General features: G+C 29.0%; 1 protein-coding gene, 2 long non-coding RNA genes and 2 pseudogenes across 6 annotated transcripts; 3 read left to right on the forward strand and 2 right to left on the reverse strand.

Moving 5' to 3' along the window:
• Nucleotides 1-1,817: 1,817 nt before the first annotated feature.
• Nucleotides 1,818-20,153, forward strand: LOC149894342 (uncharacterized; annotated as a pseudogene).
• On the forward strand, nucleotides 5,391-11,681 carry LOC149894343 (uncharacterized). Of its 3 annotated transcripts, XM_090092300.1 has the most exons (16): nucleotides 5,391-6,035; nucleotides 6,350-6,464; nucleotides 7,237-7,457; nucleotides 7,563-7,612; nucleotides 7,833-7,887; nucleotides 8,082-8,258; nucleotides 8,378-8,523; nucleotides 8,620-8,734; nucleotides 9,015-9,107; nucleotides 9,229-9,409; nucleotides 9,525-9,614; nucleotides 9,783-9,857; nucleotides 9,944-10,013; nucleotides 10,314-10,379; nucleotides 10,509-10,696; nucleotides 10,878-11,681. In XM_090092300.1, exons 1-16 carry the CDS (start codon nucleotides 5,544-5,546, stop codon nucleotides 11,519-11,521), a joined length of 2,778 nt encoding a protein of 925 aa, XP_089948426.1. In that variant the 5' UTR covers nucleotides 5,391-5,543; the 3' UTR covers nucleotides 11,522-11,681. The 3 variants fall into 3 exon arrangements, 2 of the variants coding, with proteins under 2 accessions (XP_089948426.1, XP_089948432.1); XR_016453927.1 differs by lacking the exon at nucleotides 10,878-11,681 and having other exon boundaries at nucleotides 9,783-9,856; nucleotides 9,942-10,013; nucleotides 10,509-10,639; XM_090092306.1 differs by lacking the exon at nucleotides 6,350-6,464 and having other exon boundaries at nucleotides 5,392-6,035.
• On the reverse strand, nucleotides 11,640-12,230 carry LOC149894344 (uncharacterized). The gene is made up of 3 exons (XR_016453934.1): nucleotides 12,142-12,230; nucleotides 11,983-12,048; nucleotides 11,640-11,853 (listed from the first exon to the last, which is right to left on the reverse strand). It is a non-coding gene; the product is annotated as an uncharacterized LOC149894344 (long non-coding RNA).
• LOC149894345 (uncharacterized) lies at nucleotides 15,407-20,024 on the reverse strand. Its single transcript, XR_016453933.1, has 3 exons — nucleotides 19,714-20,024; nucleotides 18,417-18,496; nucleotides 15,407-15,614 (listed from the first exon to the last, which is right to left on the reverse strand). It is a non-coding gene; the product is annotated as an uncharacterized LOC149894345 (long non-coding RNA).
• An 872-nt stretch (nucleotides 20,154-21,025) lies between the features above and the next one.
• Nucleotides 21,026-23,771, forward strand: LOC149894346 (uncharacterized; annotated as a pseudogene). Its single transcript, XR_016449262.1, has 2 exons — nucleotides 21,026-21,182; nucleotides 21,343-23,771. The product of XR_016449262.1 is annotated as an uncharacterized LOC149894346 (transcript).
• The last annotated feature ends 3,611 nt before the right edge of the window (nucleotides 23,772-27,382 follow it).

Raw genomic sequence — 27,382 nt, forward strand, 5'->3', positions numbered from 1 at the left:
ATACTATTAATCCTCCAGATCAGTTGGAAAAGTTTAATATAGAGCTATAAATTTAAAAAAAAACTATATTAACGCAACTTCGACAACAAATAAAGCAAATAATATTTTAGTATTTAAAAATGCTGCAAGAAGATATAAAACTGCTCTATCAATAGTCCAAAATATAAATAGTTATAAAAATAGATGAACCATGGTAGTTCGTACTTAAACAAACTATTAAAAAAACTAGAGAATGTTCAAAAGTGAGTTGAAAAAACAACTTTAATCCTTAAAAGCAATCAAATTATTGCAAACTGTTATCAAAGAAAAAGACAATTTCATAACCAAATTTGAAAATAAAATACTTGAGCAAAGTGTAAAAATTCAAGAGTTAGAAGTTGAAGTTATGCATCTCTCTAGCATAGTTAATCGCAGAACATATTACAAATATAACAAACTCCTATAGGACCAAAGAATAAATTATGTAATTGATAAAAAATATTTCAAAAACAGAAATAGAGTTATAAGTAAAAATATATTATTTTTGAATAGTAAAATCAATATCCTCTCCAAAGTTTAATAAAACTTTTGATATTGTGTATTTCTTGAGAATATTTCGAACCGGTTTCAGGTTTTCAAAGTTTAGTTCTTTGGCGAGCAATTTTTCTCCGAGCAAGCAAAATTTTTTGTTTTCATAATAGTTCCATTCTAAACATTTTGCATCTGAAATAAATTGTTGTAAAAAAAATATTGTCAAAAATGTCTAATAATATATTAATTTAGTAGATTATTGATTTCAATTTAAAAAATATCCCACTCGCAGACTCTGGATGAAAAGATAATAAAATACAAAATTCAGCGTCAGCGCGAGGCATTTGCAAATGGCATTGTATATAATAATGTGGAAATCGATCTAGCGATTGAAGGGGTCCATCACAGTTTTCTGCCCTCGTTTTAACCTCTAAAAGGAAGCCACCAGCAGCAAGAGCATCTGGGCTTGCTCCGTAGCGTACTTTTGTAGGGTGTGTAAAGAAACCAAATTTAATTATTTTTGATTGAGAAACTTTTTCAAAATAAGAAATAGCAGTTTTTTCAAACTTTACTCCTCTTTTGATATTTTTAATGGCTAAAAGTTTGTCATCTTCCCTTTTAGCAGTTTTTACAGTACTCCAGCATTCCATAAATTTATTTTTTTTCTGAAGTCCAAATAAAAGAGGCAATCGAGTTCCAATAATTTTAAATCTACGTAACTGATACAACTCTTCAGTATTTTGTGTTACATCTATATAATAGGCTACATGTGGTTTTGATGAGTTTTAAAGTCTTATGCCTATATAAACTTTTGCTTTTGGTTTAATTAGTAATTGTTTCTTTTTACTGTTCTTAATATTTCATTTATTATTATCTTTTTTAGTATAAGTACACTTTATTACTTCAAATGGTAAAATATCTTGTGTCAAAATTTCTTCAGAGTTTGCAATACTAATTTGTATATTTGAAGCAGAATTGTTGAAATTTAAAAAAGTAAAAGTTAAAAATAATATTTGGCGTCTTTAATGTGTACAAGTAGTGAGTTGTTAACATATAAGGGGCGCCAAAGTTGATATGCTAGACTATTGATTTTGAAAATATTTGCTCAGCACTTCAATGAAAAAAATAATTAAATCAAAAAGTAGTAGTTAGGTGATTATTTGAAAGAATAAGTTTGTTACTCTATTGTTTATTTAAATCGTGTTTTTGTGTGTTAAATGTTTATTGTAACTGTATATTTACATATTAGGGGCGCCAAAGTTTATTTTTTAAACCATTGATTTTGTAAGTATTTGCTTAGCACTTAAATGAAAAAACAATTACAGCTAAAAGTAATCGTTAGCTAAATATTTGAATAAATAAGTGGGTGAGTTATTATGGCAGAAAAAAAAGAAACCTTCGGGTTTCTTTTATAGAAAACGCAAATAAGAAACGGAGAGAGGAGACAAAAAACAAGCAAAGGCATTGAGTAAACTTTCCTCTGCGTTAGAAAAACAATATCTAAACGATAATCAGTATCAATTTCAGGTAAAAAAAAATACAAGAGTGCATTTATTATTATCAAGTTAGTTAACAAATACAATATTAATAATTCAGAGAGATAATAGACCGTTAGTTAAGCCTTAATAACCATTGTGTGCTTCTTTTACAACATTTTTTTTTATTGATATTGGGTGTTGGGTGTACTTTCAACCTTATTTAAAAGTAATAATAAAAAAATAAAATAACTTGTACTCTAGGAGCAGAAGATGTCAGAAGAAAATCCACAGTCTCAAATTTTAAAAGACATTCCTGTAGAAGCAGTTGAATCTTTTTCTCTAAGAAAACGCTTATATTACCAACCAAGTACGAGTACGTCAAGTTCACCATCTTCAATTAAGGTTTGTGTTTGATTTTGAATTTGTTAGTTTATATGCATTTTGTTGAAAAAAAAAATTACATACAATATACAGTGAAAGGTTTTCGAAAGTACCGTGATCGGGGGTGACTATGAACAGCGGGGTGAAATTGAACACCAGTACTAGTTTTACTAAATGATGAAGTAGCACATTAAATATAGCCAAAAATTGAATTTTTTTACTCACTTGCCTTAAAAATAATCTGTTGAAGATAATTTTCGGCTGCCCTCAAAATTATCTTTTCCCGCTTTTTCTCCATCGCATATAAACATTGCAAGTTACGTGGTTAGAGCAATTAACTCACTTATCAAGGAATATCTTAAGAACCCCACATTTAAACGTCATTAAAGTTGGCTCGCATCACGTTCAGGTACATAATGTTTTAATAAAATAATAATTTAAGGTATAGCTTGCCTGTATCCGATTAAAAGCTCATTTTAAAATGATATTTTTTTTAATACGAAATTAGGCTTTTCATTGTAAATTTTAGGATCTATGCCTCGAAATTACAAAAGAAAGGAAAACAGTCGTGGTTATAAAACAAGCTACACAAAAAAAGACATAGAAACAGCTGTAATTAAAGTAAAAAACCATGGATTCACCATAAGGAAGTCTTCAAAAATGTACAATATTCCATTAGGAACATTACATAAAAAAGTAAAGCTTGGGGATCAAGTTCCTAAAAAGCATGGCGGACAAACCAGACTTGATAGTAAAATTGAAAATTTATTTGTCCAAGCAATTATTCATATGACTGACTGGAGAGTACCATTTGATTCGTTGGACATAAGACTTTTAGTCAAATCTTATTGTGATAAAGTGAAGATAAATGACGCTCGATTCAAAAATAATATGCCTGGGGTAGATTGGGTTCAGTCTTTCATGAAGAGACATTGTTGAACAAATAGGGTTGCAGACAATGTGAAACATAGTAGAGCCGTGGTAAACGAAGAAACCCTTAACAAATATTTTGATAATTTGTACCTAGAGTTAAAGGATATACCTCCAGAAAATATTTACAACTATGATGAGACCAATATAACAGATAATCCAGAGTCCAAATCCGTTATTGCTCGTCGTGGCCATGGAAACCGTGTTGAAAAAAAAACAATATTCAAAGCAGTCGACCAGTTTAATGTTTTCTGGCAATGCTGTCGGAAAGTTTTTGCCGCCCATGGTTGTTTATAAAGCAAAGAATCTTTACCAGGGTTGGACTCAAGGTGGACCACCTGGAACTGTTTATGACATCACTCCTAATGGGTGGTTTGATAGTAGAACATTTACTAGATGGTTTATGGAAATATACTTACCTTTTGCTATTTCAAAAGCCGGAACAGCATTGTTAATTGGGGATAATCTTGGTTCACATTTTTCTCCTGAAGCTATTGAAGCCACGATTCAACATAACATCAAGTTTATAACAATGCCCCCAAATGCAACTCATCTCTGTCAACCACTAAATGTTGCTGTATTTAGAGGATTAAAGCAGTCGTGGAGGAGTATTCTTTTGAAGTGGAGAGTAGAAAGTCGTATCAAAGGAGCAATCCCAAAGGAAAACTTACCTACGCTTTTAAATAAATTGAATAACACTTTGCGGCCAGAAGCTCTGATTAGCGAATTTCGAGCAACGGGGATCTACCCTATGGACAAAACAGAGGTTATAAAACGCCTTCCAGGAAAATATAAAGATCCTGGTGGTAAAGACACCGTAAAGATTCTTAACGAATCAGTTTTAGATATTTTAAAAAATAATTTAGGATTAGGCGCAAATCCACCTGCAAAACGCAAACCACGTGGTCCAAAGGTGGAACCAGGTAAAAGAATTCATTTTTTAGAAAAGTCAATGCCATCAAGTTCAACAGAGCTTAACAACAACACAGATAGTAATTGGTACTGTGCTTTATGTAACAAAAAGTGGGTAGAGTTAAGCAATGATGTATGGATTCAATGCGACAATTGCAGTACACCATATCACCTCCAGTGTTGTGGCCTCATTTATGATAAAGATTATTTTTATGAGCTCAATATTGAAAATATCAACTTTGTATGCAGCATGTGTGAATCATTTGAGAAATTGAAGGATAGTTACAGTTGATGTGCTATTTTATGTATGCTTTGTAAATATTGTGATACAAGTAAATATATTAAAAAAACTAGGTTTTAAAAGTAGTATGTTAATTTTTTAACATGAATTGAATTTTAAAAAAAATTGTTCTATTTACAATAAACTTTCTGTTATCTGTTTGATCTTTAACAGTACTTTCCCCCATTGTATTATTGTAATATAGCCTTAATTTAGGATATGAAAACGATGTGTAGTGTTCAAAGTCACCCCAAATCGGCTGTTCATTTTCACCCCGTTTCGGAAATACGTATATACTCGTGAAAAACCAGAAAACTAAGGCATTTACTTCATAGTGTTGATCAGGCTTACAACTTTTACAAAAAGCTGAAAAGTATAATGTTCTGTTGCAAAAAAAAATGGTAGTGATAAGGCAAACAGTTTTTTTCCATGATGCAAAAATGTTCAAAAAGCGTTCATAGTCACCCCCATTCACGGTACCAATTCTTGTTTTAAAATAAAAACTTTAATTTTAACTCCTCTCCAATGAAATCTATTTTGAATTTAGTTAAAAAAATCTGCCGGAAGGATGATTATTACAAAGGTTTTTAGCTGATTTTTTGGAAAAGATCAACTAAAAACCTTTGTAAAAATCATGCTTCATCCACTATTAAAAATGAACTTTTAAAATTATTTTACTAATGGTGTTTTTGAAAAAAACCTCATTTAGAAAAATAATCATCGTTATTACTTCAGAACTTTGGTGCCGAGGAAAATGCGGTAACTTCGTCACTATCATGGGACTCGCTTGAAGATTGCGGAATGTGGCCAGCCAGAATCACAGATAACATTCTTCAAGTGCTTGTTGTAAAAGGACCAGTGCAGGCACCCGTTCCGCATCTTCTAAAGGGGTTGAATCTATTATTCTAAATTTTAGAATATGGGTTGTATCCACGCTAGATGATGCTTTTTCTCATCCGATGATTTAGATTAATGGGTTTTTACACTAATTCTAAACTCGCGCTGATTTCTCTAAAAATTCAAATTTTAGGAATGCATTTGCGAAAAACAAAATGGCACCTAATAAACGATTTCACAGCTTTAAAAAAACAATCAAAATAAGAGGACCAGGAATATCAAAAACCAAAAAAATTTTTTTTAGTTTGTTAAGCCCAGCTTTAGTTTCTACTCAAGAAAATAGTTCAAACTCAAATGCTGTATCGATAAACAATAACTTAAGTGATAATGAGAGAGACTTGCAAGCCGAGAAAAGTGGTTCCTCAGAAATATGTTCTCAGCCTTCAATAACAAGCTATTTAAAACGAAAACTTAAAGAGGATGATGATTGGGAGAAAGTGAGAGAGAAACTAAAGTTAGTATTTATTGAGAATCAGTTTTTAGCAAGCGATGCTTTATGCACAATATGCATAAAAAATAATCAAGTTCCTCCAAGAAAAGCAGTTAGTCGTTGTGAAGATTGTGGATGGCAACAGTACTTCTGTTTAGAATGTGCAACATCGCATCATAGCAGTTGTAATATGTTTCATGTACTGCAGCTATGGAAGGTAAATGGGTGCATATATATATATATATATATATATATATATATATATATATATATATATATATATATATATATATATATATATATATATACACATATATATATTACACACATATATACACACACACTCCGACCCACACACACACACACACACACACACACACACACACACACACACACACACACACACACACACACACACACACACACACGCACACACACACACATAGCTATAGAGTTATAAAAGCATAATGAATGAATTATAAATAAATCATTATACATATTATAAAGTCAGTTTTTTAAAATTTGAAACAGGATGGAAAGTTTGTTCCAATGTTTCCAAATAATCAACTTATTATTCCAAATGGTCATGAGCATTGTAACTCCTTTCTTCAAAACGTAAAGTCAATAGTTTTTATTGATTTGCAAGGTATACTGATTGTTATATTTACATATTAATATATATTGTATAGTTGAAAATATTCACGTGCACTTCAGTTTTTTTTATTCCTTTTAATATGCAAATAATACAAAAAAAAAAATTGAAAATGAACAGTGAAGTTTGAGTACTGGTTCAGAGGGCTTCAAGTTTTATATAAACAGCAATGGCTTTAATTCCTGACTCAAGTACCATATGTGACAACCAATTGTATTTAATCTGGATCTAGACACAGCTTTTGAAGTGGACTAGTAATTTTGCAGCAATCATATTAAATTCAGATTTTTGAAAGGAGCATTAGAAGTATTCGGAAAATTCATCCAATGCTTACATGTATTAGCACTACAATGAGTGCAAGACAAGATTTCTTGCCCAAATCTTGTCTTGCAGCTATTTGAGATCACATCTTAGAAATTATTCACTTGTAGAGAGAAAGAAAGATATATTACAGGAATTACTAAAACATGGTGAATTAAAAAAACAAAAATGGTAGTTTTACTAAATACTGTATTTAAAACTGCACTACTGAATACACCACTTGACAAGAATCCATTACATTCAGAGGGGTTGAGGCCTTCCTAAACATTTCCTGATTGGAAAATTAATTTAGGGTGATGAGCTACTTACTTAAATTAGTAAAAAAAAAATTGCCTCCAGAAAATAAAAAATAACATAATGTGTGTGTGTGTGTGTGTGTCTATATATATATATATATATATATATATATATATATATATATATATATATATATATATACTTTTAGGGCGTCAGCATTTAAAGAAAGTGGTTTTTTGTTCATGTCAGAGTGAGGCAGAGACACTTGTTTCTGTTGGATTTTGGCCCGGTTCAGCAAATAAGCCAGTCACAGCTTATGATATGAGACTGCTTAACATGCTCTCTGATCTTTTGTTGGAGTGTCATTGTTCCCTAGATAAACTTTGCGCAACTATCTCCTTGTGGAATGGATCTTTGTTACCAACATATGTAAGCATTAAAAGATTTTATTATTCATTTGAATTAAATTTATATAAATGTAATTTCATATTTTACAAAATCAGTATAGTACTAAAAACATTTTTATACATGTAGATAAAAAGTATCTATAAAATCTTGAACAACTCATCCTTTGAAGAATACAGGTTAGTGGTTTACTGTGTGAAATTCTTTTTTCTCAGCTCATGAATCTGTCAAATAAATTTCAGCAGTATTTTGTATAAATAAAGAATGCTTCACAAGAATGGTAGTTAATATATATTAATACAATTTTTAAGTTATTTTTTGGATATAAAATTGAAAGCCTAAAATATAACTTAAATTATTTGGAATGTCATTTTATATTCTACTGATGTTTTTACATAGGTTTTTCAGGCATTCAATAGAGATTCAAGTTGAAAAATGCACACTTTGTCCAAAGGTAATTGCAACATAATTATTTTATTAAAATTAGTATTTAAGTTATATTTTTTTGGAGGTTTTATACCCTATTTATAATATGTTCATAGAAAATGTGTTAACACATTACTTGTTAATCACAAATATAGGTATTTAAATAATTTTTGTTTTTAAAGTTACAAACATCCTAAATATTAATAAATCTACCTATTTTAGCCTAATTCTAATGGAGTACTCATTGAATGTATGGATGCATGCTTTGGATTTGTGCGGAAGAAAACTGCTGGCTCCAGTTTTAATAATCCTAAATATAAATCACTGTTATTTGCTGATCAGGATGATGTAGATAACTTTATTGAGGCACATTCAAAAGAGATTAAGAAGTCTGACAATGTATATTTTAGTAAAATATCTTAAAAATGTATCAAACTATAAAGCAATAAATATTATTTTATTACTATATACTTGCATGTTATATTTTACTTTTTTTCTCTTTTTCTTTCATTTTGTAGAATTGTAGTCAATACAGAGCTGGAGAAATAATTGAAAACATACGATCAAAAGGAAGAAACGAAAAGTATGATGAAAAAGGTGTTTTTGGTAGAATTTGTCGACATGGTTTTCCAAAAGGATTTGTTAATTTGAAGCATGGTGAAAGGCAAGCTCATTTTTTATTTTAGTTATTCATAAAATTGAACTTTATTTTTTAAACTTGAATTTGTCTAGTTTTTTTTTTTTTTTTTTTTAATTTTAGGATATCATATGCTGTTTATGAGTTAAAGCGGATGATTGAACCATATGTTGGCTCAACTAATATTGAAATCAAATGCATGTATGATATAGCTTGCATTCTTCATAACCACCTTCAGGTAATATATTTGGTTAAGCTTCTTTTTGTATTTTTTATAAATAAGCAAATATTGTTTTGCTTTGTGATAAAATTAAAACCTAAGTTACAAGTATTCTTTTGTTGAAGAAACTACTACAGATGATGTATAAGGTAAAATGAAATATTTAATTAGTATAAAAGAAAACTCCTTTTCTTGTATTTTATAATATCATTTACTGTACCAAGAGAATTCCGAAATATATTTAATGGTGTAATGTATTAATATAAATGTTATATAGGTTAGTCTTTTCAAATTTTAGAATAATAACTGTTACAACCTTGGCAGTTGTTTAGACAAAGTTCAATTTGGTATACCCATTTTTCATGCATATGTTCATATCTCTAAATGTCAGGTAGTTATAATTTCAATTATAATAGCATTTATTGGTCTTTTTTAAACCATGAAAAAAAATATAAAATTTTGTTGTTGAAATACTAATAACAGAGTAATGAAGGTTTTCCTTCAATGTTCAGATGACCTATTCTCCTCGGCGTGTTAAAGGATTTGGTTTAACAGATGGAGAAGGTATAGAGAGAATGTGGTCATATTTAAGAAAGTTTTGTTACATGACAAAAGAAATGACTGCCAGCAGAAGAACTGATTTACTAACAGAAGCTTTATTACATTATGCACAAAGAGTGAGTCGAAATCAAGGTATTGTTTATGCTTTTTTTTTTTTTTTTTTTTTTAAGATTGGCTTTGTATAAAAAAAATCTCTATTAATGATCAGTAAATGTTTTTTTTTTTTCACAATAGCTTTTTCTTTCAGGCAGGTATTTGGAATGTAACTTAAAAAAGACAAAAATTTTAAAAGAAAAATCTTTAGCAGAACTGCAAGAACTGACTGGGAAACTACCATGTAAGTTTTATTTTAAATTATTTTGTTGATTTGAACAATTAAATTAATTTTTATATGTACTATAGAAATCAACACCTATCTAATTATCATAGAAATGAGTTAGGTTGGATGCAAAAAGAGTGGTTGGCTGAATCATAAATTTATACATAACATTTTTTCTCTTGACAGCCGAAATTATTGTTACTGATTCACTTGTAGAGGAATGGAAAAGAGAGCAGATTGAACTTTTAGAGGCAAAAAAAGGTACCTTAAATTTTTATTAAAGTTTTTTTTTATGAAGTCAAATAATTTTTTAATATATACGTGTATAATATAAGATATATCTTTAGTATCATGTTACACAACGTCTTCCTGGGAAGTTGACTATGCTCGTCTGTTATGGGATCACTTTCAGTTGAGGTGGTAGTTAGTCATTTGTTGAGTTTTAATGTAAAACTGTTTAAAAATATTTTTAAAGTTGTATTTTTCATGACAATATTTGTGATTTAAATGGTTAAAAAACATGATTATGCTTCATTTCTTTTAATTTCAATGAAGATACTTTTAAATAAATTTAATAACATTTTATAAAATTTTTTTGAAGTGTACAGTGTAATGTGTTTTTTTTTTTCTTTAAATGCATGTAAAGAATAATCCTCCCTAATTTAACAATAATCTCCCAAAAAATTATAATTTCCCAAAATTCCCTTTTTTTTGTAGAAACTCAATTGCATCATCACAGTTAAATGGAAAAAATCATAGAGATCTGATTACTAAAGCATGCAGGTATAAGGTTACTTAAGGTTTAAGATAATGTGATGATTAAGGACTTTTTTTTGGTCTTTTTTACTAAAACTTAGTTTTGTTTTATTTCAGTTTCTGCAGAGTGAATAATCAAGTTATTGGTATTTTTAGGTTGGATGAGAGACTTTCAAAAATTGAAAGAAAAAATAATGTCAAGGAAAGATGGAAAAACTCAAATCCCACTTTTATATTAGGAGTTAAAGTTGTTGAAGAAGAAAGAAGAGATTCTATTCTCATGAAGCTGCATTCATTGTCAATGGAACGCCACCTCAAGTTGATGTTAAAAGACAGATACTCTGGTAATATTTTTTTAGTAATTATTTACAAAGTTTAGTTTTAAAACACATTAGAGGTTTAGATAACTTAATGAAGTTGTAAAAATGATCTACGATTGGTTTTACCTAAAACTAATTATACGAAAAACTAACTTTTCACTTAGTAAATCATTTTTTATGCATTTTTATTTGCTTTGTCATGTAGTTGGACAGAAGCAAGCTATTCGACTGGCACAGCGTGTTAACCAGCAAACAAAAAAAATGAAGATAGAGTTATCAAAGTATAATGCACAGTTGTCTCTTATTAAAGAGCATGTTGACCTTGCTCTGGAACCATTAACTTTTGAAAGTGTAAAGGATCCAAACTCCAAAATATTTTATAAATTCGCAACTAGAACGCTATCACAACAAATCTCTTTTGATATAAAAAGTCGTATTATTGAATTAAAAGAACTTTTATTGCGATCTGAAGAAGAACGGTCTTTGCTTCAAACTGAGTGTCAAAGTCTTTTGGATTCAAAATTAGAATTACTTTCTGTACTTACGCAAAAGTGTGAAGTACTATCATTTAACATTGACAATTATTCTAAGGGTTTATCGGCATTATTAAAAAACAAATTAATGCAAGTGGAACATGAAATTGACACTGATAAAAATGTGTATGAGAAATTTGGTATCAAGCTCCCCATTGCTCTTAGTGCTCCACAGTGTGAATATCTTGGCAGCATCAATACTAACGTTATTTTACCTAGCGAGTCTAACCAATCTGATAGTGAAGAGTCGCTGGAACTTTCTAACTCAGAATCTTCTGACTCTGAATCAGATTATAACTTTTGTACTAATTATTAGAGAGTAATTGTTTTTTATTGTTCAATATGTAAATATTTGTGTATAACTTATAATACTCTAGTAATTCTTTTAAAATGTAAAATTTCTTTTGAGCCTCATGAAGTCCATGTAAAACTTCCTTTAACAATAAATAATATGTCATTTTTCATTAATAACAAAAGTTATTTGTTCTTTTATCTTCATGATTTTATTTATTTGTTTCTTTCCGTAATCGCACGGCTTTTTAATGCTGCCATCTTTTTTTCTCCACTCAATATCCTCTGGGATCCCTTGAATAATAAAGTTCCCTTTTAAATAAGGAACCTTTGCAGTTTTGCAATTGATTGCTTTAGCTGAAAGCAAGGTAAAGTTTAGTTAGAATTGTGGCACGTTCACAAAAATTTACTTCTAAATCAAATTTGATGAATTATATACCACAAAGTCGATGTATAATATCTTAAAAATAAACAATTTTACTATACCATACGATTTGTTGAACAGATCCTGCAAATCTTGATAAGAATAGGATGGCTCCTTTTCTTTAATCTCTAACATGATATAAAAGAAAAAAACTAATAAGAAGGCTGATGAAATTTGCGATATTAGAATAAAATGACTTCGTTAATTTTTATAAAACTTACCAAAGAACTTCCTAATCTCAATATCAATTTTGATGTTGCTGTTTAGGCATTCTATCCCTCGTTTAGACCCATAATAAGAAATCTCATTGTTCTCATCAACTAATATGTTAGCACTATCAACGCCAAGTTGTTCAAGAACAGTTATCTAAATAAAAAAGAAAATTCTAATGTAAACAATAGCTTTAAAATCTATTAATGATTATAAACTTTAACTACAAAAACTTTAAATTTTTCAAAAATAAGAAAAACCAATTGAAGATAAAACTAACTTCATTTAGAAGTCTCTTTTTGTGCTTCTTTAACAGATGTTTTTTTTCACTTTCTGACATACTTCTGACGTCGACTTCGTTAAATTCGTTTCGCTTCTTCTTCGCATCTTTCTTTCTTTGATGGGCTCAACTTTTTCCATTCATTGGAAACCAATGTGTTTCTCATAGAATTGCCAAGACCGTTTAACCTACCTTAGTAAACAATATTTGTGAAATTGTAGATTAAGTCGGTAGTTATAGTGAAAAGTAATTTAGAAACAGTAAGCCATCACAAACTATACACAATAAATTAAAATATTACCTTCTCTAGACAATTGGCTGTAAAACATATTCTGTGCAGTAAGCCGTCTGTCTCCAGCCTTTTTTTTGTAACTATATTCTTCTTCGCAGGAAACATTCTCAGGCTGTTTCCTCTTTTTCCCTAGTTTGGCATTTTGATTACCAATCCATTTCTATTAAAAATACATTACATGATGCGAGATATAATATGGTGTGAAAAACTTTAGTTTATTGTTAAATGTTTTTTGTTAAATGTTTTCAACTGGAAAAAACATTATTTACCTTTACTTTTTCTATTGGAAGGTTTGTTTCAGCAGCTGCTGCTTTGACTTTGTCTTCCATTAAGGTAGATGTCATACCTGATTCATAATGTTGAGTTAAAATAACCTTTACCTCATCATCCATTTTTGCATATTTTTCTGGCCTCTTGTTAGCCATGCCTTAGGTCATTTACAATTTCTGCAAATTTTTACAATAGGTATTATTTGTTTGATGGGTTTTACCTTAAATTATTTCTACGTTACTTAACCAACGTTACTAAATTCATCTTAACTTCTTTTTTTTTTTAATTGCTAATTAATTGTCAGTTGCCGATGCCATGAAAGATTACGAATGAAGGTTATAACGGTTAAATCACTTATCCGAGTTCAACCTAGCCCTCTCACGTACCTTTAAAAAGCAATAACTTTGTATTAGATTTGGTCACAAGATTTTTATAAAGTTTATTTGGTCAAATTAGTACTAAGTTACTTTTCGACAAGAAACTTATTTCATTAAGAGTACGAGGATTATTTCCTAGTTTGTGTTCTGTTCAGGGACCTGAGGATTATATTACATTGAATGATATTAATAGAATTCAAATAATTTTAGACTGTAAAACATTTTATCTTAGTTGTTAACATGTTTTCAAACTGCATTTTATGTACTTTTTCTGTCTTTTGATACTTAAGAAATTCTAACCCTAACTTTTAGTACCAGAGTTGTAAAAAAGTATCCTTAAAGTAAGAAACTTTTTAATGCTAGTTCATTTGCTTAGTTTCTTATAAAAAAAAAAAAAAAAAAACGTGTATAAAGTTTAAAGGAATAGAAAAAGGAAAGGAAACAAACCATCTTTAAAAGCAATTAACTATCAATACTAATAGTTACGAACAAAATAATTCGTTTACACTCAATTAGCCTGTATGTCTTCATTAAGTATAAACTGGTTGGTATTAACACCTTTTTGTTTCATTATAAATTTCGAATTTTTTTATAATAAATCATTAATTTTTTTTATGCTGCGCAAATTACATCGCTATATCAAATTCGCTCAATACATTGCTGCCATAAGATAAGTTCAACATGCATTTCATTATGTTTCTTGAATACAAACTTAGAAGAACCAAAACACGTTAATTTCTTTTTTTTTGCGCTTTAACTGTAGGGACTGTAGGATGGTTTCTTCATGTAAAGATTTTTTCAATACAGATTAAAGAGAATATCAATTTAAAGTGCAATTAAAACTGTACATTAATTTCTAAGTAATGTGAAATTTTAATTGCATTTTAAATTGATATTCTCTTTCAGTCATTCTTTTAAATAGCTTCTGTAATAGAACTACTAACTGCAGAAAGGGATCGTGTCCATGTTTTAAAAAAATGTTCTACACTTAAAACAAAATACATTAAAAAAATTATGTATTTACCTTACGCACTTACCGTTGAATAGCTAGGAAAAAATTGAAAAACCTAAGTTTGAAAATAAAGTGTCAAAATAGTTTTTTGTCTTTCTTGTAAAATCCGGATTTGTGGACTTGTAACCTTTCTGCAGTTAGCGATTCAGTTATACAACATGTTTATCTTCTTTTCTTATACTTTGTTCTCGGAAGAAAACCATAAATAATAGAAACCATATCAAAATAAACAATCTATTTTAGGAATGATTTGGAAAATGTTCTTGAAAAGAATGAGAACGAAACCGATACACCAATTAAACGATGAAATGCAGCAAAAATAGGATTTTAAGCAAAGATTGTAGTCACCACATATCCTATTATCAATTATTAATTAAATATTAATGAAAAACCTGGTCGCTGATTTCACCTCTTTACAGAAAACAAGGAAAAAATTGAAAAACCTAAGTTTGAGCTAACTGCAGATTTAAGCTAAGCAGCTTAAGCTGGATCAACACGACACACAACGCTCGGCACTTTTCCCAACCACCGCAAGTTTAATTTAATGGCACTTTTCCTAACCACCATCTAATTTAATTGAAGCGCTGCGTTGTTCGTTATTGTGGCTCCCGTTACCCTCAAGCAATAAAAGTACTCGAATACATCAGCTGATTAATTTTAGCTCATTAGAAAATTTAAAAGAAAAAAAAACTAGAGACCGCCGATTCGTAACTGTTTATCGGATTGCGGATTGTGCACCGAATTATCTATGCTAAACGGTTCAAATAACTTAAGAATTGATTTGATCCGAAAATAATGAATCGGAAAATAATTAGTTAAAATTTTTTCGGATTGCAATCCGATTCGATACTTTCGGATCGGATTGCAATTTTTTCGAATTGGAATCTGAACCGATATTATTTATACGGATTTATACGGATTCAGAATAAGGAATGCTTTTGAAATAAGATTCATTTTTATTTATTTATATTTTTTGGCTGGGTTTTTGATGCCTAAAAAAAACCCGTAAGGTAATTTTAATAAAGATATAAAGAAAACAAAAAAATACAGCAAGCATAATATATCTTTGAATCGTAACGTTATAAAATATTTGAGAAACAAAAAACAATACAAGTTTTGGTGAAAACTGTTGAGCCACTTTAAAAAAACAAAATATTTCAGATGATATATGAGAAAGGATTTCTGATGCTTCAGTTGTTTCTTGCACCAAATTTTTTTAACAACGATTTCTACAGTTGTATTTTGTTAATCACCTAAATATAAAAAAAGAAAAATTATACGATGTCAGAGGAGGTATTTTTCTTATAAAAACCTTTGCACTTTTGTAAAATGTTTGTATTAAAAAACAATAAACTGGTTAAATCAACTTTCGTACAGAAACTTGCGCAATTGTTATTCGCAGGTTTTCCAAAAATACCTAATAGACTTTTTATTTTTATTAACTATAGTAGAGTGAACTGAAGAGTTTACGTTGGTGAAATGGCACCTTGGAAGAGGAAATTAGGTTAACAATATCAGTAACATAATCATCTTCCATCAACATAAAGACGGAAAACATACATCCAAAAAAATTTAAGCTCTAATATGAAAGTAACTACATATAAGTGTTATCATAACCTATTTCCAATTCAAGATATATAATAGATATTGTATCCAAAGATTGGATGTAGAATAAAAGATGATTTTAAAGATGCTGCAAGGGAAACTTGGAACAAAATCAATAGGGAAGAGGAGGGAGCATTGGTAGACTTGCAAATATTCAGCCATTTTAAATCAATTTCAACTTTTGAATGCAGATACCAAATGTTGTTTATAATCATTTCTTTCACAGAAAATATTGTTAGGTTTTAAGCATTTGTTACCTGTAAATGTACCTTTTGTTTATTTTGCCGCCAGGTTGAATTTTTTTCACGTTTAACTGTGTATGGTGAATACAATACTTTTAAGTTAAGGGTGTTTTTTAATGTTTTAATTTTTTTAAACTAAAGTTTAAACCTAAAACTCATAAAAAATTAAAAAATTAAAAATTTTTTATTACAAATATTTCATTTTGAAGCACTCATTTGTAAAAGGTGAGGATTGGTACATTGAAATCGGGTAGCATTGGTACAGAATTTTTAATATCTGATTTGTAGATTACATATATACTTGGTACAGTGTAGTAAAATATACTTTTTACAATGTGGTTCTTATTCTCAAATGCTTTGCTAATGTATAAACTATGCACTATGCAATTTAAATATAATTGTTTAAATACTTGTTATTTAAATAAATTATCTTCATGTTTCTTTCTATGTTATAAAATATTTTATTCATTTTAAAATCTGTTTAATCTTTAGAAAATTCAAAAGTATTATACTTAACCATTAGTATTTCTGAACATAAATTATATTAAAACATAGCTAATGCATTTAAAAAATAGCGAAAGTTATTAACCTCCAATTTTTTCTGATATTCTTTTTGTTTTTTAATTTCTTGTTATAACGTGCCAATGCTCCCTCCTCTCCCCTACAGAAGATATGAAGTCAATTTCATCCCAAATTATTTAGCTGAAGTCAATAAATTTTGGGTAGCATAATGAAAATTAAATTCTTCCTTAAACACTTAAGAAAAGAATACAGACAAAAAAATACAACTATTACTTAATTAATACATCAATCTATCAGAAAATCCTTCTAACAAGATGTTACACTAACATGCAACATTCATACAGCATTAGAGAAGGTCCTGATAAAAATCAAATTTAATAACAGAGTAAAATACAAAATTAACCGATAAATATACTTTAAGTGAACTTCATCTCATAATTATAATACAACAGTGGTAAAATTTATTTAATAAATTTAATATATCTGGTACTTGCTTACTATCTAGATGTTGGCAGCGGTTCAAATGAACTACTACTTTTTTTGCAGGCTCTTCTGCACATGTCTATGTTTATCTCTGCACACGTTTGTTCAATCCACTCACAAATATCACCAATTTTATTGGGTCTGTCCTTATATACAATATTCTTCAAGTAGCCCCAAAGGAAGAAGTCTGGAGGAGAAAGAACCTTGTCTACCTTTTGATCAAGCCAGCTTCTTACTTGACAGGAATAAGGGGCAGATGCCCCATCTTGTTGAAAGTACATACCATGTTGTTTAACTTGAGGCCATAAAAACTCTTCAAGCATTTGTAGATATATACCAACTGTGACTGAAATGTCAACAAAGTATGGACCAATTAGACCACTTGAATATTATTCCACAACACACTTTAACTCCATTCTTTGAATTGGACAGAGTATCAGTTTGTGCTGATTAGAGTAGGCCTGATAAGAACAAATGATGGTTTGTAATACCATTCATCATGAAGTGTCTCGCATCTGAACAAGTAATATTGCTTAGCAAGTTGAAATTTCGAAAGTCATGAAGCCATGGTTTTTTTTATATATTTAAATTAATAATTAAACTTTATATATGTATAGATTTTAAATAAATATATTTGGTAATTAGGAGCATTTTAAAACCAAAAGCATGTACAAAATTTATGAAACACCATGTACAATTCTCATTAAAAAGTTTTTTTTGCAGAAACGTCTTGTAAAAATCAGGTGTGATTGATAAATTTATAACTATGTATTACATAATTATAAATCTATTAACTACACCCTGTAATAAATAAATTTATAATTATATAAATAAATCATTACATAAAATAATTATAACTAGTTCTTCTGTTGTCAAGCTTCTATTTCTATCAACAACTAACCATATAGAATAAAGTAAATGCGGTAGTTAATTTTATTTTTGTTACAAATAAGTTTAAATAATTAAAAAAAACAAAAAACAACCAAACAAAACAAATCACAATTTAAAATTTTGAAAGGAAATGTGTTCAGCTTCACACAATTTATAAGGTACTTAACTAAAGATTTAACTTAAAGATTTTTTAAATAATAAAGTTCTATTTTAAGAAATTCTCTCCAAAGATTAAATATCAGATTAACCCACAAGAAACAGATATAGGGGATTCAATAAAAGCCACAGAGAAGATGAGACAGTTCTACTTACTATGGTTCCCTTTGAAGAGCTTTGTTCCCAACATGCTTCCCACTGATAGTGAATTACTTAAGAGAAATTACTGGCTCAATCTGAACAAAAACATCAGGTACATAAGATTAAAAATCTAATTTTAGTATTTGTTAAATAAGTATATTTAAGTGTATACATAAATACATAAAATTTATTACAGGCTGTATTTGACAGCACGTTAATTGTCACTGAACAGAGCATCAAGATGGTCAATAATTACTACACCCTAAAAATGCTTAACACTCTGGATCTACCTTAGCTGCTACAAGAAGATGAAACATTTTTTGATGGAGAGCTGTGTCCTGTTTTCCATTCACAAGATAAATATCTTTGACTTTATCAAAAGTGAAACAGACAGGGATAATGAGGCCAAGAGGGAAAATGTAAAATTCCTGAAATAATGCCTAAGGAGAGACAAAAAGTAACCAAAGATTTTGAGAAAATGTTTGCTTTTGGAAGGGAGAAGCTAAAGAAAATGGCACAAGCAACAACGCAGAAAAAAAAGAGGAAGAAACAAGAGGGTGACCATATGGGTAGAACTAGAGTTATCAGGCAGTGACAACCAGACAGAACTTGCCTCCAGCTTAAGTCCAGCAGAAGTAGAAGAGGATTCCAACTGATTACTTTTCAGCTAGAGATAGTATATGAATTGAAAGAGTTTGTTTCCCTAAAAAAAAAGAATTCCTCAGCTAGTAATTTTTGCTCTTAAGGACATGGAAATGGAAACAGAGTCAAGACCAAGATGCTAAAGAAGTCATATGATGCTCTAGAAACTAAAGATCTGAAGAATAAGAAGCTTAATACTCAGATTAATATTGTTCTGTCAGCACTGGAGAGTTTGTCAATGAGCAGTCATACCTTTTTTATGTTGGAGATCACAGAGAAAGTGCTAGGAGGTTTGTGAAAAATACATGGAAACTTGTCAAAAGCTTCAGCCTTTTACTTCTCTAAATGTGTCAGTCAGCCTAACTTTTACACTATCCTGCTGATTTAATACTACCTTATCTTCAAACCTAACCCAAACCTCAACTTTAAGACTACTAGATAATAAGGCAAGTTAAAAGTGAACATTAACAAAAACAAGATCAAGGCATCATAAATAGAATCTCACCAAATTATAAAAAATACAATTACCATTGAAGAAAAATTTTACTTTCATAATTTAAAAACTAAATGTAAAACTGTTCTTAAATCATCATAGTATTGTAAACAAAACAAAAAATAAAAAGCATTTTTAGTATATAGAGCAAAGAGTGTAGCTAAGCAGTATACTTACTTGGAACTGCAACAGTTAAAGAGAATTTTATAACATAATGATTGGGAAATATTAGTTTCAATAAGAATACATTACATAAATTGATCTGAATACAAAGTTCAAAAACGTATTCGATTAACTGTTTTCCTATTAATTGTTGAAAAAATTTTTTTTTAGTGAAATTTAGTTCCAGACCCCGCGCTCATTTCGGTAAATTTAGAATTAGTGTAAAAACCCATTAATCTAAATCATCGGATGAGAAAAAGCATCATCTGGCGTGGATACAACCCACATTCTAAAATTTAGAATAATAGATTCAACCCATTTAGAAGATGCGGAACTGGTGGTGCAGGTTAAAAATATTAACTTTCTTATTGACAGTAGTTCAGGCAGACGGTCCACAGTTGTCAATTACAAAACTAAGTTGCTAAATGGAGAAGACATCGACAGGGATTGGCTAGTGTATTCAATATCTAAAAATTCAGTATTTTGTTTTTTTTGCAAGCTATTTAGTACTGCCCAAACAAAATTTTACGTACTAAATGCGTATTCAAGCAAAATAATACGTAAGATACGTAAATTTACAAATAGAGTACCCTATTTAATAGTACGAATTTCTTAATCCGTATCTATACGTTTTATTACGTATTTAAACTTACAAAATATATTTCAAGGTTAAAATACGTATTTTTAGGTATTTTAAAATGCTTAGGTTTTTATTTTTTTTTATCGGTTACCGTTAGTTAAATATGGCCAGCACGCTTTGCTTTTTTTATATAAACGAGCAGATTCAGAAAGTTTAGAATTTATTATTTATATTGTCAGTACATCACTTTTATAAGTTTTTATAAGTTGTTATTATAAAAAAATGGGAATCAAAATTATAGATTTAAGCAATTTTCGGTGAATTAAAAGCAACTTTTTTATGTCATAAATTATGATATTATTCTATCTTTCTAATACAAAATTTGCATTTAAAAAGTGTTAAATGCTGACCTTGTTATAATGTCAGTATATACAATTATTGTATATATGCTGAATGTAAGTTTAACTTCTAAATTTATTTTTTTTTATCTCTTGATATTCTATATTTATTTAGTATTTTATATTTAAGTTTTTTTATTAAAGAATGTTCAATATATATAAAAGTTTTATATTTTGAAATATAAATACTAAGTTAACTATATAATGGACCATAAAGAGTTAACTTATGATAAATTTATATATGTATATATATATATATATATATATATATATATATATATATATATATATATATATATATATATATATATATATATATATATATATATATATATATGATTACTTTTAATGATAATAAATTATTTAAACTTCCTTATCATTGTTACATTAGCATTTATGTTAGAATAATTTAATCAAGTAACAAATATTAAATAACATGTCTTCTTCAAGAAATATTCGTAGAAAAGTTGCCATTGCAGTCAGTAGCTGTTTGAATATAACAGACGGTTTGTTTTATTAATAGTTTCAAATGCTTTGATATAAAATCTTTTTTTTTAAATCAGTGTTATTACTTATATTAGTAGTTATTTGAATTTTATTTAAAGTATTATGTTGTTATATTATTATTTGTGTTACTTTTTTAACTGTGTTTACCATTAATTTTAGGATATCAATATGAAGATTCATATTTGGAGAAGTCTGATAATCTTATTTTTGATTCCAATTCTTCAATTTCAGAATCTATTTCTGATTTTGAGCCTTTATTATGTTCTTCAAGTGATGAAGTTTCTACCAGCAGATTCTGGGGAAAAAAATCCAAGTGAATTTGAGTTGCTAATTAAGTTACGGGATTGTGCAATTGAAAACAATATACCTTTTTCAACAATGGACAAACTGTTATTGATTTTAAAACCTTATCATCCTCATTTGCCAAATTGTTTCAAAACCTTATTGAACTCAAAATCTGCAACAATTAGAAATGTATCTAATGGAGAATTTTTGTATCTTGGTGTTGAACCATTTCTTCAAACACTTAGTGTTTCTAGCCCATCAATTATATCTTTGCAATTTAATATTGATGGTCTTCCACTTTATAACAATTCTGAAATATCATTTTGGCCTATTCAAGTTAAAAAAGTTAGTGATTCAATGTCGCCAAAAGTTGTTGCCATTTTTTGTGGAAAAGGAAAACCCAGTTTATATGATTTTTTTTCCCAATTTGTGACAGAAATAAATTATATTAAAACCAATGGTGTTACAATCAACTCACACTTATGCAGTATTCATATAACTAATTTTGTATGTGATGCCCCTGCACGTGCATTTATTAAGTGCATAAAGTACCATTCAGGCTATTCCAGCTGTGATAAGTGTACTGTAGAGGTTGAGTGGCATAGCAAGGTTGTATTTTTACAACCAGATGCACCCCTTAGAACATTAGAAAGTTTCATTTCGAAAGAAGATGAAAGTCATCATAATGGGGACACACCTTTATTAGAAATTCCTATTCATCCGATTAATAGCTTTCCAAATGACTATATGCATTCTGTATGTTTGGGGGTTGTTCGAAGACTTCTGAATTTTTTTTCTTCTGGACCATTCAGTGTCAAGTTATCTTCACAATCACTGAAAACTATATCAGATCGCCTAATCCATATTTCGTCATTCTTTCCTTCTGATTTTAACAGACGGCCTCGTTCATTAAAGAGTATGAAGAAGTGGAAAGCTACAGAATTCCGATCATTTCTCCTTTATTCAGGACCTATTGTTTTGTGTGATATTCTCAGTCAACCAGTTTATGAGCATTTTCTTATTTTACATAGTTCAATATTTTTATTATGCAGATCTCAAGAACACAAAGTTATTAATTTTTGTGGTCAGCTGTTAAAAATATTTGTTACAAAGGCTATTACCTTGTATGGAAAATCATTTATAACATATAATGTGCATTCCCTTATACATCTCCACAACGACTGTTTGCAATATGGATCCCTTGGCAATTTTTGTGCTTTTCCCTTTGAAAATGCACTAAGACACCTAAAAAGAAGAATTCGAAGTGGGTATTTGCCTCTTCAGCAAATTGCTTCCAGACTTGCTGATTACAAAGCTGAACATACACAAAAAATGCATACTGATGGAGTTTTCCTTCAATATTGTGGTGGACCATTACCAAATCATGGTAATTTTTTACAATATAAAGTCTGCCATTACAAAGGTTTTCAAGTGGTTTGCGTGATAGCTTGGTAATGATTGAACACAAATGTTATCAAATTGTTAACATCCTAGTAGAAGATTTAAGAAATCCATTACTCTTAGCCAGACATTTTACAGTGCAAACAGATTTTTATGACGTGCCACTTGCTAGTTCAAATCTCTCTATTTTCAAAGTTAGTTGTCTCAGTGACACCTTGCATACAGTTCCATTCTCTGATGGTGTTATTAAATGTTGTTGCCTCCCATATTCTTCCTCCTTTGTTGTTTTCCCATTATCAGACATTTGAATTCCTATTATATTTTAGATTTCTATACTTCTTGACAATATGAACTAAAAAATAAATTTTTATTATATTATAATTGTTTTTAATATATATCATATACAACATGTTTATTATTCTTTTTTGGTTTATTTTGCTTACAAGTGCTATAATTTATTTGTGCAGATTTAGCAGTTTATTATGTAAAATTGTTAACTGCAAATTCATTATTTCTTTATTGTAAAGTTTAAATTTACAGAAAAGGCCGCTCTTGATCATATAACTTGAGTTACATTTACTTAATTATATCTTACTCAATTTCTTGTCTATATATCAGAGTTAGACATTGCAATTGTAATGTCTAACTGATATATAGACAAGAAATTGAGTAATATATAATTAAGTAAATGTTTGCTTTAAATTATTTTTTTTAGTATTTAAAATTTTTATTCATTAAATATGTCTTATGCAGTTGTTGTTTTTACTAATGACAATGAAGTGGCAACAGTGTCCAGCAAGTGGTTTAAAGCTCCTGGGTGTGTTTTGTGGCCCAATTGTAGAGTAGGAAAAAAACTCCAAAATATGTTGTTAAATCACAAGGAACCAGAAGCTAATTGGATTTCCTACAAAGTACGAGTGTTGTCCAGCAACATATGTATACTTTTTACTGTCAATGTTATTGTAAAAATTTCATTTTACCAAAGGAGAATGTTTGACAGTCAGAAATTACAGATTTCTCTGCTGTTTGGTCATTTGGTATGATTTTTTGTTCAAAATTAATTTAGTAAACAAAACACTTCAGATTCAAAACTGTTGATTTGCAGAGCGCTTTGAAACTAATTGAAAGTGTTAAGTATTTTTTGGAGAACTTGAGATCAGAAAATGGACTGAATAACGTTATTACAGATGCAAAGGAACTAACCGAAAAACTGGACATCAATCGAAATTTCTCTGATGAAGTAGTGGTTAGGCCAAGAAAGATCAAAAGGCAATTTTCCTATGAAAGTAAAGATGAACCTGTGAAGTCGGCAAAAGAGTCTTCAAAGTAAATTTCTTTTTTGTAACTTTAGACACTGCAATTAATTCATTGTCAGAAAGATTTGAACTGATGGAAAATCACAGCAAACATTTCGAATTCCTCTATAACTTGAAAAAAATAGAAAAATGTGAAATATATGCAATTAAAGAAAAGTGAAAAAACCTGCAATCCATTTTGACAGCTGATGAAAAGAGTGAGATTAATGGGAATGAACTGTTTTGTGGAATTGTGATTTTTGCAATTCCACAAAACAGTTCATTCCAATTAATCTCACTCTTGTCATATATACATACATATATATATATATATATATATATATATATATATATATATATATATATATATATATATATATATACACATATATATATTAATGTATCTTGTTGTTAACTTCTTTGTTTAAAAATTGATTTCACGGAGCTTTCAATTATGTATTCAGTTTTTAAGTAATGTACGGTAAACATTTAATAGGATATTATGTTTGTAATATATTCTAAGGGTTTTAATAAGTATGCGCAATTTACCGAAAACACATTTTATGATAAGTTAATGATACGCATACTATTGTATTTTGATTTTTTTATTTCAACTGTCGTAAAAAATTATTGGTTTATTTATAAAACCTACTCTACAAAATATATTTGATTGTTCATTTAATTTTTAAGAAACAATCACATACAAATACACTCATCTTATTATTTAAAAGCATAAAAAAAATATTTAACCGTAAAAATACTTTTTAGAGTTTCAAATGACAACACTTTTTTTTATAATAAGGGGCGCCAAACCTTGATCTCGCACATACAAAAAAAAAATCCTTAAACTGGCCCTGCATGATTAGCAAGGCAAATTGCCTTTTTTTTTTCCCCCATTTTGCAGGTTTTGGTGGTATTATAAAAGGATCTAAACTGCATTCAAATTTGAAATTTCGATTAGCCCGGCCGTTAATTTTGTTGAGCAAATTCGGATAGCGATTAGGCTTTTTAATTTGATTTAGAAGTACATCCTTTGTGCCTGAAGTTGGCAGTTGCAGTTTTTATAACCATCTGGTAGCTTCTTCTAATGTGATCTGATCAATTTTACAAGCTTTTTCTATTATAAAAGAAAGTTATTAACAGACGTTCAATATATGTTGTGTATATAGTTGTTTGAACATAAACTGCGCTTGAAAATAATGTCCCTTAAAGAAACTATTAGTTACCAGGTCTGACGCGGTTTGAAAAAGGCTAATTAGCGTTTTCGTATGAGGTTTTAATTTTTTCAGATTGAATTCAGAGTTCATAAGGTTGGTCTAAGAGTATTGTTTCTCACACGGTTTCTTCATTTTAGAAGACGGTCTTTCATAATCTGCAATAAAAATAGGGGCTGCGAAAGTAAAATAGATAAACATATAAGAACTAGCGAGCAGAAAATGTGAATCAATTGCTATTGTAAAAGATAATCATACAAGAATTAGCGAGCAGGAAATTTAGCTATTGTAAAAAAAAAAACTATTGTAAAAGATAAACATACAAGAATTGGCGAGCAGAAAATGTGAATCAACTACTAAACAATACAGTATTCTTTTAATAAATTGGATATAAACCTTGTACGACGGCTTTTTAATCAGTCAAGTGAAAATTAAGTACTGTAAGGCGATGAGGAGTAATTGAAAGAAGATAAATGTTTAAACATAAGCAATAATGAAGCTTTAAAAAAATTCTTTTTGAATTTTAGTTTTTTTTAATTATTAAAAGAGTGATGCGCTTTTAAACTTTGTCCCATTTTTAGTTGTAACCCTTTGAATTCATGCAGAAATTTTATTTTATTTAGAAGTGCAATTATAAATTAACCTGAGAGTATTTAGAAAAAACTGAATAGTTTTATTATCTGATCTAGCCAGAAGAGTAAAAGTTATTAACTATTATCATATTTATTTGTATAAAATTACCCTTACAAAAGAACTTAAAAAGTAACTTTTTGAAGCATGTTTGCTCACCCCTAATCTACAGAGGAATTATGCAAGTTGGAATTTGTTAGTTGACTCAATTAGTTGACAAAATTCGGAAGTATTTCTAATATTAAATGAAAGTAAATGGACACATATTATACTAAGTGTTTTCTTCATCTCAGATCTTTTCAAACCTTTTCACGATTTAAATTGTATCACACTTCCTATAAGTTTGTAATGACCATAATTTATAAAGGTAATGTAATTAAATATTATAAGAGTTAGTAAAAAGGAAAAAAAAAAAATAATAATTAAAAAAAAAAAAAAAATAGAAACTTTAGTCAAAAAAATAGTTATAAGCAAGTAACGATGCAAACCATTCGACGTATGAATTCAAACGTGTTTTATGTAATGTGACAACAATCAACATATTTTTTTTTCTTTTTAAATAGTAGCTGTTCAAAAAATTATTATGCTAAGACACCAAATTCTAAAAAGTTGAAAGAGGATTTACTAAGTTATATTTGATAGTGAGACGAAAAATTGAAACTTTGTCAAAATTTATTATAAGGCTTTAAATGCAAAGTGTAAGCACATTTTGCACCTTTTTAAAGACTTTTTTGGATCTTAAAAGGTTTTTCATTATTGGCTAACTGACTTTCAGCTTTCCCATTCTATGAGCAATAATACTATTTCTCTTTAAATTTAAAACTTTCGTGTCAGTAAACTCATGTAATCCAGGAAATGGGGAAGGTTAATGAGTTTCTGATTGTAGTCTCCATAAAATATTGATGCTTTTTTTCTTTTTTTCCACACGATGTAAAGATATTTAATTCTAGAAAGGTTCAGGAGAAGCTGTTCCTATAACAAATTTCAATAAAAAATGAATTGTTTACAACTTTTAATACAAGCTCTATCGATAGATGCATTGTTTAAATATCGCAAAACTTCACTATATGTCTTTATGAAATGATAACTTTCTGTACTCAATACACATATTTATTTTAAACTTAGGCCTCTCTTTTAATTTAGTTCCACATGATTAACAACAATTGCAGCAATTTATGTCATTTATGAAACAAAATGCCTGTAAAGATTTTCAAACAGATTTCGGGTGGACTTTTCGGGCTTTTTCGATTTTCTCTTTTTTTTTGGTGGGTTTTTAAATTTTTTAAGCACTTCCCATATCATTCGCATTGGTTACTTTCACAACTATGCCCAACTACAGAGAAAAAAACATATCTTAAGCGAACTAAATATAAT

This window comes from Hydra viridissima, unplaced genomic scaffold (genome assembly GCF_058129835.1).
Source record: "Hydra viridissima isolate aposymbiotic clone 2 unplaced genomic scaffold, HvirCarnegie_v1 scaffold_1, whole genome shotgun sequence".
NCBI classification, from domain to species: domain Eukaryota; kingdom Metazoa; phylum Cnidaria; class Hydrozoa; order Anthoathecata; family Hydridae; genus Hydra; species Hydra viridissima.